The sequence below is a fragment of the Schistocerca americana genome, chromosome 1 (assembly GCF_021461395.2).
Source record: "Schistocerca americana isolate TAMUIC-IGC-003095 chromosome 1, iqSchAmer2.1, whole genome shotgun sequence".
Lineage (NCBI taxonomy): Eukaryota > Metazoa > Arthropoda > Insecta > Orthoptera > Acrididae > Schistocerca > Schistocerca americana.
In genome coordinates this window covers 896,249,829-896,263,326 of record NC_060119.1, presented here as the reverse complement: position 1 = coordinate 896,263,326, position 13,498 = coordinate 896,249,829, and the positions used below count along the sequence as shown (strand labels likewise).

Genomic DNA, 13,498 nt, shown 5'->3' with positions numbered 1-13,498 from the left:
TCTACTGCTTCCGTCTTTAGCCAATAAAATTTCGATATATTACTTTAATGCTTCTGTGAATTCGAGCTCATCTTTTTGTATCTTACTACATCTAGTATCGTATGCACACTTGGAAATCAAAGCAGATATATTGATTAAGAAATAAAGAATACGAGAGAGCATTTACTAGAAGGAAGAAAAGTGAAATCTCTAAATTACTAATAAGGTTCAATGATATCTTCAGTAATTATAACTTGTACAAATGACATACGTGAACACTAAGGCAAATATCTGAAAGTGAAAGTAGTGTTAATGTACAAACAGGCACAAAGTACGTTACGGTACGAAGAGAAATAATTGAAAATGTGTGCGGTGTAATGTGACAACAGCCGAGGATATACATCTACTTGCATACTGTGATAAACCTTTTGCATTCCTTTTATGTTTTCGTCTTCTTTAAAGGCAAAGAGAAAAAATGAAGCGGTAGCCCATCATAGAGCCTATGCCTACCGTCAGGTATTTTTGATTTTCCGTTGTTAAAAAACAGACGAGTTTTTCTTGTACCAGGAGGAGAAAGGAAGGATTCGCGCTCAGCTAGTGAACGAGCCATTTTAAGCGAGTAATTGTAGACCGCCATTTTGGGCTCGCTATGAATAAGTGAGGCGTATGTATTTCATATGTGCACCGTTTAGAAAAATACAGTATTGTTTTATTAACAGAAATGTCGTGTGAGTTGTTATTTCAAATAGTACGATAATTACAGGAACTAAAGCCCATCTTTGTACTTTGGAAAATTACGAAGGTTTGATAAGCTCAATGGGAACACGGCGACCAAACGTAGCATTATAGAGTAGGGTAAGCACAAATCTACAGCGGAGAAAGAAACTACTTCCCCCTGCAAAACTATATAAACTAATACGAACTTATTTCCAGGTATAGCTCAGCTTACTGTGCTTGTCATTTATGCCGAAAAATTAATCTCATTAATTCAATACATTTTAAAAAAGCCACGCATTTTAACATTTTATTATCATCTATTCCATTATTTTATTATATTATAATACACAAAGAATTAATTATTTATGTGATTGTTGCCATAAACAAATTTTTTTACAATTTTCTGCCTATGGTGTGGTCATTAATGGCTGTTTCTTATTTTTACTAAATTGACGTCTAATCGAAAAATAGATGTCTGTGCCTTGAGACTCTAAGTATTATATAATTTTTCTTTTAAAAATAACATATTGTATAGTGGGAATTGTGTATAGTGGCAGCCGGTGTACAAGAGAACGAGAAAGACAAGACAGGCCAGTTATTGTAACATGTATCTGAAACCTTTTTTCCTTTTGACTATTTTCTAGTGTCTTACATTATATGAATCATTTATTTGAAGTAAATATTATGAACTAAGATTTTTGTTCATATCGGACAAAAAACGGATGTCATGATCATTGCAAGTACTTCTACTAACTAAAAATAAAGTTTTGATTAGTGTCAAGAGTTACATAGCTCTCAGCTTATAGTGAATACAGCGATACGAATAGAAATGAAAAAAAAGTAGTTACAATCATAGATCCTTCACTGGTGGCAGGTGCAGATAAGAGATTCCTTTTATTCTCAAAGTGCCAGCTTGGACGGTAGCCTACACATCAGAAGCAATGTTAACTGACAGCTGATGCTGCTGTCAATGCTTCCTTATATGAACAGTGGCCTTGTTGACAGTGGCTGATGACGTCAGCAAGTCACAATAGAGTGCATTTGCATGTGCAAACTCAGGGTGCGTCAATGAACGAGCCCACGTGCTCTCGTCTACGCTTGCTCCATATGGCCAAAATCATACAGGGTTGGTGCAACAGAAATGGCACCTCTGCTACCTCTTTGGTAAAGATTTGGATAACATCTCTTTGGCGGTGCAATGCTATTCCAGCACACCTTTCAATTCACCGCTCAGTAAAGGACTGAGCCAAGTATACTACATGATGCAATACGCTTTTCGCAAAGGCAGCAAGACATGTTATTGATCTTTTCTGTATTTGTGTTAGAAGCTAGCATTTTTCGTAGCTTCTTCAGTAAAAAGTAAGTCGTGTTACTGGGTATTAATCTTTGCGCTAACTATAAACAATGTTTCTTAGCAGTTCGGCTCATTATTTTACGAAAAATCCATCAGAAATTTTTGAATACTTACAGGCATCAAATATGCCTTAAAAGTTTAATAATTATAATCTTTTATGTTCTGAATACCTACAGATGTAAAATACGTATTCTGATTTTCGCTGTGGCATTTCTACAGACATTAAAACGTTTGGTTAGAATTATAGAATTGTGATATCCAAAACCACAAATTATCATAAAGTTTTGATCCATACCTACTCTAACTGTGATTATCAGCCTAGAATTGCTATTTAAATAAAACTTTGTACACTTGATGGAAAGGAAACGGAGACACGTCACCACCCAAATTTTAAAATGAAAGTTTCCCACCTTCAGGTGGAATGTAATTGCCTTTTTCTCGTTTCTGGTTTGTACCATCTTGTGATTTAGATCGGAAGCAACCTGCTGAGAGCATACTGAAGATGAATTCTCGTCAGTGAATAAATATTTGCTTCTGTATACATATTACTAAACGTAACTCTGTGCGAGTTTACCAAAGTATGTCATCTGCGATTTTCAATGCTACTAACCGGTAATATCACAAACAGTAAATTGTACTACTGCTATTTCTTGGGGAAACGTTGGGACAAGATAATGCCTTGCACATGTCGTTTAACCAAAACCCTATCACTGCATAGGACACTGGCCTTCCGACCTACTATTCCTTCAACTTTTCACAGAGGACAGTGTGAGCAGCATATGACTCTGAATCTCTTTGCCATATACCTCGAAACATTCAACAGTTCTTCAATGTTTAGTACATGCAGTTTCTCAGTTGACCACCCAAATAGCTAAAACGTTGGCCATTGGTCATAAGTGAGGCAATGAACTTGAAAAATGGTCCATTATTTTATGTGAGAACACAATAAGTTCTCGGGTTTAATGATCGCATTATATGAAATACACCTCGTGCTTGCTTCTCTAAGACAGTGGTAGACATAATCAATGCTATGTGGCGATTATATAAAAAGCTGCCTCTTACCGCTTAAAAAGCAGGTACATGTTCTGACCCAAGTCACTCACCATTTGCTGTCGTTATAACTACCATCTAACTACATTTTAGCTATTGTCTGATGAGGGGAATAGAGGGTGTCAAACCATGAACGCCTGAAACTCTAGTATTTCTTTTCTTCTAATACATATTTATTTAACTTCCTCAGGAGCACGTAATTTAAGCAGCCTTTCCGACAGTGCATGGGGGCGTCTGGATGTGTCTAACGCTACTGGAACTTTTCAGCTGGTGATCGCAACACACCATACCCCCAGAACGTGCACGCTCAAGTCATCGTCATCCGTCGAGAAGTGAAAAACTGAGAAAGATCGAATCATTAGCTTGAGGAACATACGAGTCTGACTGTTGTCTGTAGTGTAACAGTGTAACAGTGAGACAGACTCAGGACAACTGTGTGTCGAGCAGAGCAGGCACGGGTCCTTCCAGGAGGTCGACACCATCGGAACATTGGAGGATTGTTCGACGCTTTCTGATTAGTACGCGAATAACAACAACTGAGATCTGGGCGAAGTTTACAGGCAGTGCGTCGCCACAAAGCATCGGGACAGATTACTGTGAGGTACCGAGTTGGCAGGCGTCGTTTACCCCACCACAGACAACAGGCATTTGCACTGTGTAGGGACATAGTTAACAGGGATATTGTGTGGCTTTCTGCGGTGTTGAGCGATGACTCCAACTTTTGTTTGTGATGGTCAGATCGACGCTAAAGTGTCCATTAACAACCTTGTAATGAGTTACAGGGAGCAGCGATTGACGAGACCCATTCCTCTCCACCTTCTAGAATAATGGAGTGAGGAGATACTGGATATGATAACAGGACTGATCTGATAAATAATGAATGGAGACTGAATTACCGTCAGTATGTGACGTGTGTAGTAAACCTTGTTGTCATACGCTTCATGAAATTGAATTTTCCAGCAAGATAATCCAAGACCTCACACTGTCGTTCAAACCACAGAAGAACTGAACAATGTACGGATCCCTGACTCGTCTGCCCGATCCCCTAATTTGTTATCCATTCAGCATGTATGGAATGCGATGGGAAGACGTACAGTTTCGCATCAGCCTCCAGCCAGTACTCTACACGAACTGTCATAGCATGTGTTTCAGGCATGGCAAGAAATTCCTCAAGATGACATTCGCAGGCTGTTTGCTTCCAAGCCACATTGAATACAAGAGGCCATTCGTGCATGGGTAGCTCACACCTCGTACTGATGCCCGTGATGGGCATGAGAATATAATTCAGTCTAAGGACACGTCAAGATCAGAACATGCTCTCGAAAGGCGTGGTGCCAATCGTAAGTAACTATTATTTATTGACACCGCACTACAGTTTCACCTACTTGAAGATACAGTTACGGACAGCTCACTCTCCATGAGTCGGAAAGTAATTAAAAAAAGTTTTATTGTAATGGATAAAGAGTTCATACACAATTGTCTCTCATTAATGGTTGCCTGGAGATACTAAAAGGTATCAGATAGATTATATAATGGTAAGACAGAGATTTAGGAACCAGGTTTTAAATTGTAAGACATTTCCAGGGGTAGATGTGGATTCTGACCACAATCTATTGGTTATGAACTGCAGATTGAAACTGAAGAAACTGAAAAAAGGTGGGAATTTAATGAGATTGGACCTGGATAAACTGAAAGAACCAGAGGTTGTACAGAGTTTCAGGGAGAGCGTAAGTGAACAATTGACAGGAATGGGGGAAGGAAATACAGTAGAAGAAGAATGGGTAGCTCTGAGGGATGAAGTAGTGAAGGCAGCAGACGATCAAGTAGGTAAAAAGACGAGGGCTAATAGAAATCCTTGGGTAACAGAAGAAATATTGAATTTAATTGATGAAAGGAGAAAATATAAAAATGCAGTGAATGAAGCAGGCAAAAAGGAATACAAACGTCTCAAAAATGAGATCGATAGGAAGTGCAAAATGGCTAAGCAGGGATGGCTAGAGGACAAATGTAAGGATGTAGAGGTACAGATCACTAGGGGCAAGATAGATACTGCCTACAGGAAAATTAAAGAGACCTTTGGAGAAAAGAGCACCACTTGTATGAATATCAAGAGCTCAGATGGAAACCCAGTCCTAACCAAAGAAGGGAAAGGTGGAAGGAGTATATAGAGGGTCTATACAAGGGCGATGTACTTGAGGACAATATTATAGAAATGGTAGAGAATGTAGATGAAGATGAAATGGGAGATACGATACTGCGTGAAGAGTTTGACAGAGCACTGAAAGACCTGAGTCGAAACAAGGCCCCGGGAGTAGACAACATTCCATTAGAACTACTGGTGGGCTTGGGAGAGCCAGTCATGACAAAACTCTACCATCTGGTGAGCAAGATGTATGAAACAGGCAAAATACCCTCAGACTTCAAGAAGAATATAATAATTCCAATCCCAAAGAAAGCAGGTGTTGACAGATGTGAAAATTACCGAACTATCAGTTTAATAAGTCACAGCTGCAAAATACTAACGCGAATTCTTTACAGACGAATGGAAAAACTGGTAGAAGCGGACCTCGGGGAAGATCAGTTTGGATTCCGTAGAAATGTTGGAACACGTGAGGCAATACTAACCTTACGACTTATCTTAGAAGAAAGATTAAGAAAAGGCAAACCTACGTTTCTAGCATTTGTAGACTTAGAGAAAGCTTTTGACAATGTTAACTGGAATACTCTCTTTCAAATTCTGAAGGTGGCAGGGGTAAAATACAGGGAGCGAAAGTCTATTTACAATTTGTACAGAAACCAGATGGCAGTTATAAGAGTCGAGGGGCATGAAAGGGAAGCAGTGGTTGGGAAAGGAGTGAGACAGGGTTGTAGCCTCTCCCCGATGTTATTCAATCTGTATATTGGGCAAGCAGTAAAGGAAAGAAAAGAAAAATTCGGACTAGGTATTAAAATTCATGGAGAAGAAATAAAAACTTTGAGGTTCGCCGATGACATTGTAATTCTGTCAGAGACAGCAAAGGACTTGGAAGAACAGTTGAACGGAATGGACAGTGTCTTGAAAGGAGGATATAAGATGAAAATCAACAAAAGCAAAACGAGGATTATGGAATGTAGTCAAATTAAATGGGGTGATGCTGAGGGAATTAGATTAGGAAATGAGACACTTAAAGCAGTAAAGGAGTTTTGCTATTTAGGGAGTAAAATAACTAATGATGGTCGAAGTAGAGAGGATATAAAATGAAGACTGGCAATGGCAAGGAAAGCGTTTCTGAAGAAGAGAAATTTGTTAACATCGAGTACAGATTTAAGTGTCAGGAAGTCGTTTCTGAAAGTATTTGTATGGAGTGTAGCCATGTATGGAAGTGAAACATGGACGATAACTAGTTTGGACAAGAAGAGAATAGAAGCTTTTGAAATGTGGTGCTACAGAAGAATGCTGAAGATAAGGTGGGTAGATCACGTAACTAATGAGGAGGTATTGAATAGGATTGGGGAGAAGAGAAGTTTGTGGCACAACTTGACTAGAAGAAGGGATCGGTTGGTAGGACATGTTTTGAGGCATCAAGGGATCACCAATTTAGTATTGGAGGGCAGCGTGGAGGGTAAAAATCGTAGAGGGAGACCAAGAGATGAATACACTAAGCAGATTCAGAAGGATGTAGGTTGCAGTAGGTACTGGGAGATGAAGAAGCTTGCACAGGATAGAGTAGCATGGAGAGCTGCATCAAACCAGTCTCAGGACTGAAGACCACAACAACAACAATGGTTGCCTTAGTAGAAACAGAAATTTTCAGCACGCAAAATTACGGAAACAAAATTCTTATTTCCCAGAATGTGTAAGGAGCTATCAAAAGCTTCTGTATTATCAGAACCGGTATGACAATCAGGAAAAATAGTCGTGAGCATTGAGGCAAACTTCCCACTGACGCACAAGGCTGAAGGTAGCTGTTTGGTAAAACAACGTGTCCTGGTGCGTGAAGAAATCGGTAACTTTCTGCTGAGCATCCTCTTTCGTCAGAAATCGCCGACCCTGTAATGCCTTATTCAAGGGACTGAAAGCACGGGGAGAGATCAAGGCGTTACGGCATTTGCGACAGGGGGACATGCGTTAGCACGATGCATCAGCAAACTCCATCGCAGATTTCTACAACGGCGGTTTTCGGCAGACATTCCACACAGTATACACTACTGGCCATTAAAAGTGCTACACCAAGAAGAAATGCAGATGATAAACGGGTATTCATTGGACAAATATATTATACTAGAACTGACATGTGATTATATTTTCACGCAATTTGGGTGCATAGACCCTGAGAAATCAGTATCCAGAACAACCACCTCTGGTCGTGATAACGGCCTTGATACGCCTGGGCATTGAGTCAAACAGAGCTTGGATGGCGTGTACAGGTACAACTGCCATGCAGCTTCAACACGATAACACAGTTCATCAAGAGTAGTGACTGGCGTATTGTGACGAGCCAGTTGCTCGGTCACCATTGAGCAGACGTTTTAAAGTGGCGAGGGATCTGGAGAATGTACTGGCCAGGGCAGCAGTCGAACATTTTCTGTATCCAGAAAGGCGCGTACAGAACCTGCAACATGCGGTCGTGCATTATCCTGCTGAAATGTAGGGTGTCGCAGGGATCAAATGGAGGGTAGAGCCACGGACCGTAACACATCTGAAATGTAACGTCCACTGTTCAAAGTGCCGTCAATGCGAACAAGAGGTGACCGAGACGTGTAACCAATGGCACCCCATACCATTACGCCGGGTGATACGCCAGTATGGCGATGACGAATACACGCTTCCAATGTGCGTTCGCTGCGATGTCGCCAAACACGGATGCGACCATCATGATGCTGTAAACAGAACCTGGATTCATCCGAAAAAATGACGTTTTGCCATTCGTGCACCCAGGTTCGTCGTTGAGTACACCATCGTTTGCGCTCCTGTCTGTGGTGCAGCGTCAATGGTAACCGCAGCCACGGTCTCCGAGCTGATAGCCCATGCTGCTGCAAACGTCGTCGAACTGTTCGTACAGATGGTTGTTGTCTTGCAAACGTCCCCATCTGTTGACTCAGGGATCGAGACGTGGCTGCACGCTCCGTTATAGCCCTGCGGATAAGATGCCTGTCATCTCGACTGCTAGTGATACGAGGCTGTTGGGATCCACCACGGCGTTCCGTATTACACTCCTGAACCCAGCGATACCATATTCTGCTAACAGTCATTGGATCTCGACCAACGCGAACAGAAATGTCACGATACGATAAACCGCAATCGCGATAGGCCACAATCCGACCTTTTTCAATGTCGGAAACGTGATGACACGCATTTCTCCTCCTCACACGCTGTTTGTGTATGAGAAATCGGTTCGAAACTTTCCTCATCTCAGCACGTTGTAGGTGTCGCCACCGGCGCCAACCTTGTGTGAATGCTCTGAAAAGCTAATTATTTGCGTGTCACAGCATCTTCTTCCTGTCGGTTAAATTTCGCGTCTGTAGCACGTCATCTTCGTGGTGTTGCAGTTTTAATGGCCAGTAGTGTACATTCTTCATTCTATGATGGATGTCTACCGGTGTTTGCTCTTCGGCAGCCAAGAAAGGAATAACAAAACGTTCGTCTGTTTGGACGCACTTAGTAATAACGTTAACATAGTTCACGTTTCCGCATTTACTGAAAACATTCTGGAACGACACGAATGCCACACTAATCCCAAGCCTACATGTCGGTGCTGCATCTACGCTGCAGCAACACCTTCAAACTGAAACTTTCCGATCGACCTTTATAACACAAAGTGCAGCATTCCTCATAGAATATGATTTAATGATGTGCTATTACAGCGATTTGCATAGCTTTAAAAAGTTTCAAGTGTTTGCAGCTTAATACGTTAAATGTACAATCCACGAGTAACTCTGATACAGTTTCAACTTTTGTTGTTACTCACTCCTTCACGTTAGCCAAGAACATTTGAGACCACATTAGTATACTGCATTGAAACAATTTTATGAATTTACAATATTTGTCCTTAGTATTCCAAACAGAACCTTTCTCCTCATTTACAACAATTACACGATTCATGTAGATTGCTGTTTTGCTCTTACAGAAATAAGTAACAATCAAAGAACAATACCTTTAAGCTTCTCATTTCGAAAAGGACGTGGATAAGCGGTACTTTACCTTTTATTTGCGTGATCTGAAGAGGAACGAGCCCCTTTCCCGTGTGAAATCCGATTACGTTTAACTGTTCGCGGCTTTAGATTATAACAGCAGAAAAGGCGAGGACTGTGTTTTTTCGTCACAGATATCTTGCGTGGGTTTTTTTCCGCGTGAGACAGAGCACAGATGCCTTGCACTAGGAGACCTCTCGTTATCGGTGCGTACTGTTTACGCAACGTCATAGCAACCCGTTACTAATTATTAGCATCAATACCTAACATGTAGGGAGTGTTGTATGGAAGATAGCAACTACGTCAGGGAGTCATAATTTTCCGTTACATTAGCTGTGGGGCTATGTATAACAAGCAACCTGTATCATATTTCAGGCATTTTATACACCATTCGTCTATTGAGTGTAAGCGTCGGTCCTCGTTGTCAGGCGATTTGATATCAAGCTGTTTGGCGTTGCATGTTCTAATCTCACTTGTTTTATAGCTATTTCGGAGAACTTTTAATGAGATCTGCAAGACCCGGCATTTATAAAGCTTTGAAGAATCTCTTTAATTACTGTTCATAATTTACCTAAGTTTGTAGAGATTCCTCAGACGCCAAACAGTGTCCTCGAACTATGTTGTTCATGGACTCAGTATGTGAGACCATGGCAATGGCATGGCGAAACTTGATTAGACAAGCCAAATGACTTTGTGACACCACAACAGATCCACAAGATCTGAAATTCACCTATGAAAAATGCAGCAAACACTGCCTTGGTACCGTCACATTATTGTGATCGTTGTCCGCCTGCTTAGGTGAGTGGTTACGTGCTTGCTTCCGATGCACTGGGCCTTGGTTCGATTCCCGGGTGGGTAGGAGATTTTCTCCGCTCGGGGACTGGATGTTGTGTTGCATTTCTCATTTCATCTATCATCATCAGGCGCAAGTCCCCCAATGTAGCGCCGAATGAAATGAGACCTGCACTTGGCGGTAGAACCCCAATGGGACATGCCGGCCAACAATGCTATACGATCATTTCACTTTCATTGTGATCGTTGAGGCACGGTAGTGACTTACGTGATCGTAGAGAGACGTGTACATGGAACACCCTCTTTACGATTGAGACACGCGAGAAAGTATAACGAGAACTTGCTACTACGGATTTCCACTTGACTATATACTCTTACCTTCCTCGAGATGTGAGAACTTACATATCCGGCAAATACTATAACGCAGCCAGTTTAACATGAAATATGAACTATATACATATCGTGAAATTTGTTAGAAGACGTTTTCACATACTCAGATAAAGCATATGACAGTCACATTAGTGGCTATTTATAGTCTTAGAAATAACCTGTAAGAGAGCAACACGTTTTAGGATTTGTGGAGCGAAATCTACTGATTTATCGTCTACAGCAGTTGCCACTGTTGCATTGAATGTCAGGAATGTCGAGACGCTTACAGATCATGAAAATATATCCGAATACTACTTCGATATTCCTAACAGCACGGAGAGAGTTTGCACTTAAAATCACACCACTTACCCTGACGTATTACAGGAAAATTAGGGTAATACAGGAAGTCCTGCAACGAATTGATGAATAACAAGGACTCACAAATCTGACACCACCGTGTGTGATGTGTATACTACTGGTAGTAATAACAAGACAATACTTGCGTAATTGATAGCAGTGACGCGAGGAGTGCGCATCGAAGCAAAGAATGCAGTTAGGTACAGACTGGAGGATAGCGAGAATATCTTCTGTGAAAGAAAGCGCACGGTATATGTGGTACCTATTCGAAATAAAATTGGTCACAAATATTCAGAATCGTGTTCCTGCAGGTTATGGTAGAGATCTTCTCGCTTGTAACAGCTCACTGTACCGGAGCCAACAGTTTCAACAGACAACTCACATTCAATCGCAGCGTGGAAGAAACAGCCACGATGACATCAGGGTTAGGTATGTTTAGCAACAAGTGTGAAGAAATCCTTTCGTGCGGCAATATGATAGCTGAATATGTGGAAATCCACGCCTCATGATGATTATGGCTGTAGCTACTACTTGATATTACGGCAGACATTTGACTCCATGAGTACAATCTGCAGAAATTACTCGTGTGATGCAATATTCATGACTGAATAGGAGGATGACAGTCTTACGTGATGCACATTGGCACGGTTAGATATTTTTTCTTAATCGAATCCATAAAATTAGATATATTGGAAAATTACGCCGTTTTATGACTTCCGGTCAGGATCTTTGTACTGCCCCACAATTGTTCAACACCATACTCTACTCGATGAGCCGATTCCTTAGAGACGGGTTAGGAGAGACGGGTTTCCGATGGTAGAATTGACGGATCAGAGTGACGGTTACCTGCAGGCAGGTCCCGGGAGTGGTGATGAGCATGTAGATGATGTACAGGGGGATGCAGATGAGGGACGAGGCGGTCAGCACCCAGCCGACGCTGATGCTCCACGCGGGGTACACGTACTCGCCCGGCAGCATCTCCTCGTACCCCATCAGCGAGAAGATGAAGATCACCTGCGGGCATGCGTCAGCACATGTTAGTAGCTTCAGTTACGTTGCAGTTACACCATATATTTACCTCTACGTTGCGTGGAATCACTTGTGACATTACTTGGTCGATAATTCTATTTCTCACATTATCATCTATATCTTTGCTCCAACAAATGGTTCAAATGGCTCTGAGCACTATGCGACTCAACTGCTGAGGTCATCAGTCGCCTAGAACTTAGAACTAATTAAACCTAACTAACCTAAGGACATCACACACATCCATGCCCGAGGCAGGATTCGAACCTGCGACCGTAGCGGTCACGCGGTTCCAGACTGAAGCGCCTTTAACCGCACGGCCACACCGGCCGGCTTTTGCTCCAACACAATGCTGTGCTAGTTATTAGACATTTGACATTTTATATGACGCCTCGCCACCGATATTTCTATAGTTTAGCTTCACATTCTTTTCCTTTTACTTTTTATTTCATCAGAAAGGTTCGCTTGCTCACCTTACCTGTCAGCTATATTCCAAGATACGAGGGCTATCCACAAAGTACATTACGTTTTGGAATTAAAAATAAATAAAGTATTGGAATTTTTTTAATTATATACAGATGAAAGCCACACTTAAATACTACTTTTTTACATAGTTGCCATTTAAATTAAGGCACTTATCGTAGCGATGGACGAGCTTGGAAATTCCTTCGTCGTAAAATTCGGCCGCGTGCGCCTTCAACCACGTGGTTACCTCTTCTTTTGCGACAGAAAAGGTGTGATTTTTGTGGATTTCCTGGAAAGAGGCACTACAATAAACTCTCAAAGGTATTGCCAAACTCTGCACAACCTCAGAAGCGCAATACAAAACAAGCGCAGGGGAAAGTTGGGCTCAAAGATCTTGCTGATTCACGACAACGCCCGGGCACACACAGCAAATGCCACTCGTGAAGTTCTCGAATCTTTTAAGTGAGAGTTGTTTCCTCATCCGCCGTACAGTCCCGACCTGGCACCGAGCGACTTCCACTTATTCCCAGCAATGATGAAGTGGTTGGCTATGCAGCGTTTTGATGACGACACACAGCTTCAAGAGGAGTTAACCACGTGGTTGAAGGCGCAGGCGGCCGAATTTTACGACGAAGGAATTTCCAAGCTCGTCCATCGCTGCGATAAGTGCCTTAATTTAAATGGCAACTATGTAGAAAAGTAGTATTTAAGTGTGGCTTTCATCTGTATATAATAAGTACTTTGTGGATAGCTCTCGTATATCTTTATTTATCAAAGACAATGTCCTGACTGACTGACTGGTTGATTCATCAGCGCCCAGTCCAAACCGCTAAGGATTAAACTTGAAATTGGGACAAAGTGTGGATCTTATCCTGTAGGCATCGTTTAAGGAGGGATTTTTCGGAATTCTAACGAAGAGGGTAGAAATAGCGGATGGAGTGTTTCTTTAAAAGAATGTTGCTATTAAGGCAGTTTTGAGGCTAGCCCTATGAAAACGGGTGTTTGGTTTCTCGATCATAAACAAAGAAATGTGTGTTTCATCCTTTTTGGAAATTTAACTCTGTTGGAGTGAAATAGTGGGTGAAAGTTATTTTTTAAGACATTTCATTATTAAAGAACTACTGAAGTATTTTGAAGCTACATGTATGAACTCTGCCTGACTTCTCGGTTACAAATAAAAAATGTTTCAGTGTTTTTGGAAACTGAATCCATAACGGG

At 41.5% G+C, this 13,498-nt stretch overlaps 1 protein-coding gene across 1 annotated transcript in view; it reads right to left on the bottom strand.

Annotated features, from left to right (window-relative positions):
- Nucleotides 1-13,498, bottom strand: part of LOC124594968 (sodium-dependent serotonin transporter) — a 487,047-nt gene that overhangs the window by 11,289 nt on the left and 462,260 nt on the right. Inside the window, exon 12 of the mRNA XM_047133493.1 lies at nt 11,636-11,803. Within this exon, the coding sequence (XP_046989449.1) occupies nt 11,636-11,803 (168 nt within the window). The remainder of the gene's footprint in view (nt 1-11,635; nt 11,804-13,498) is intronic.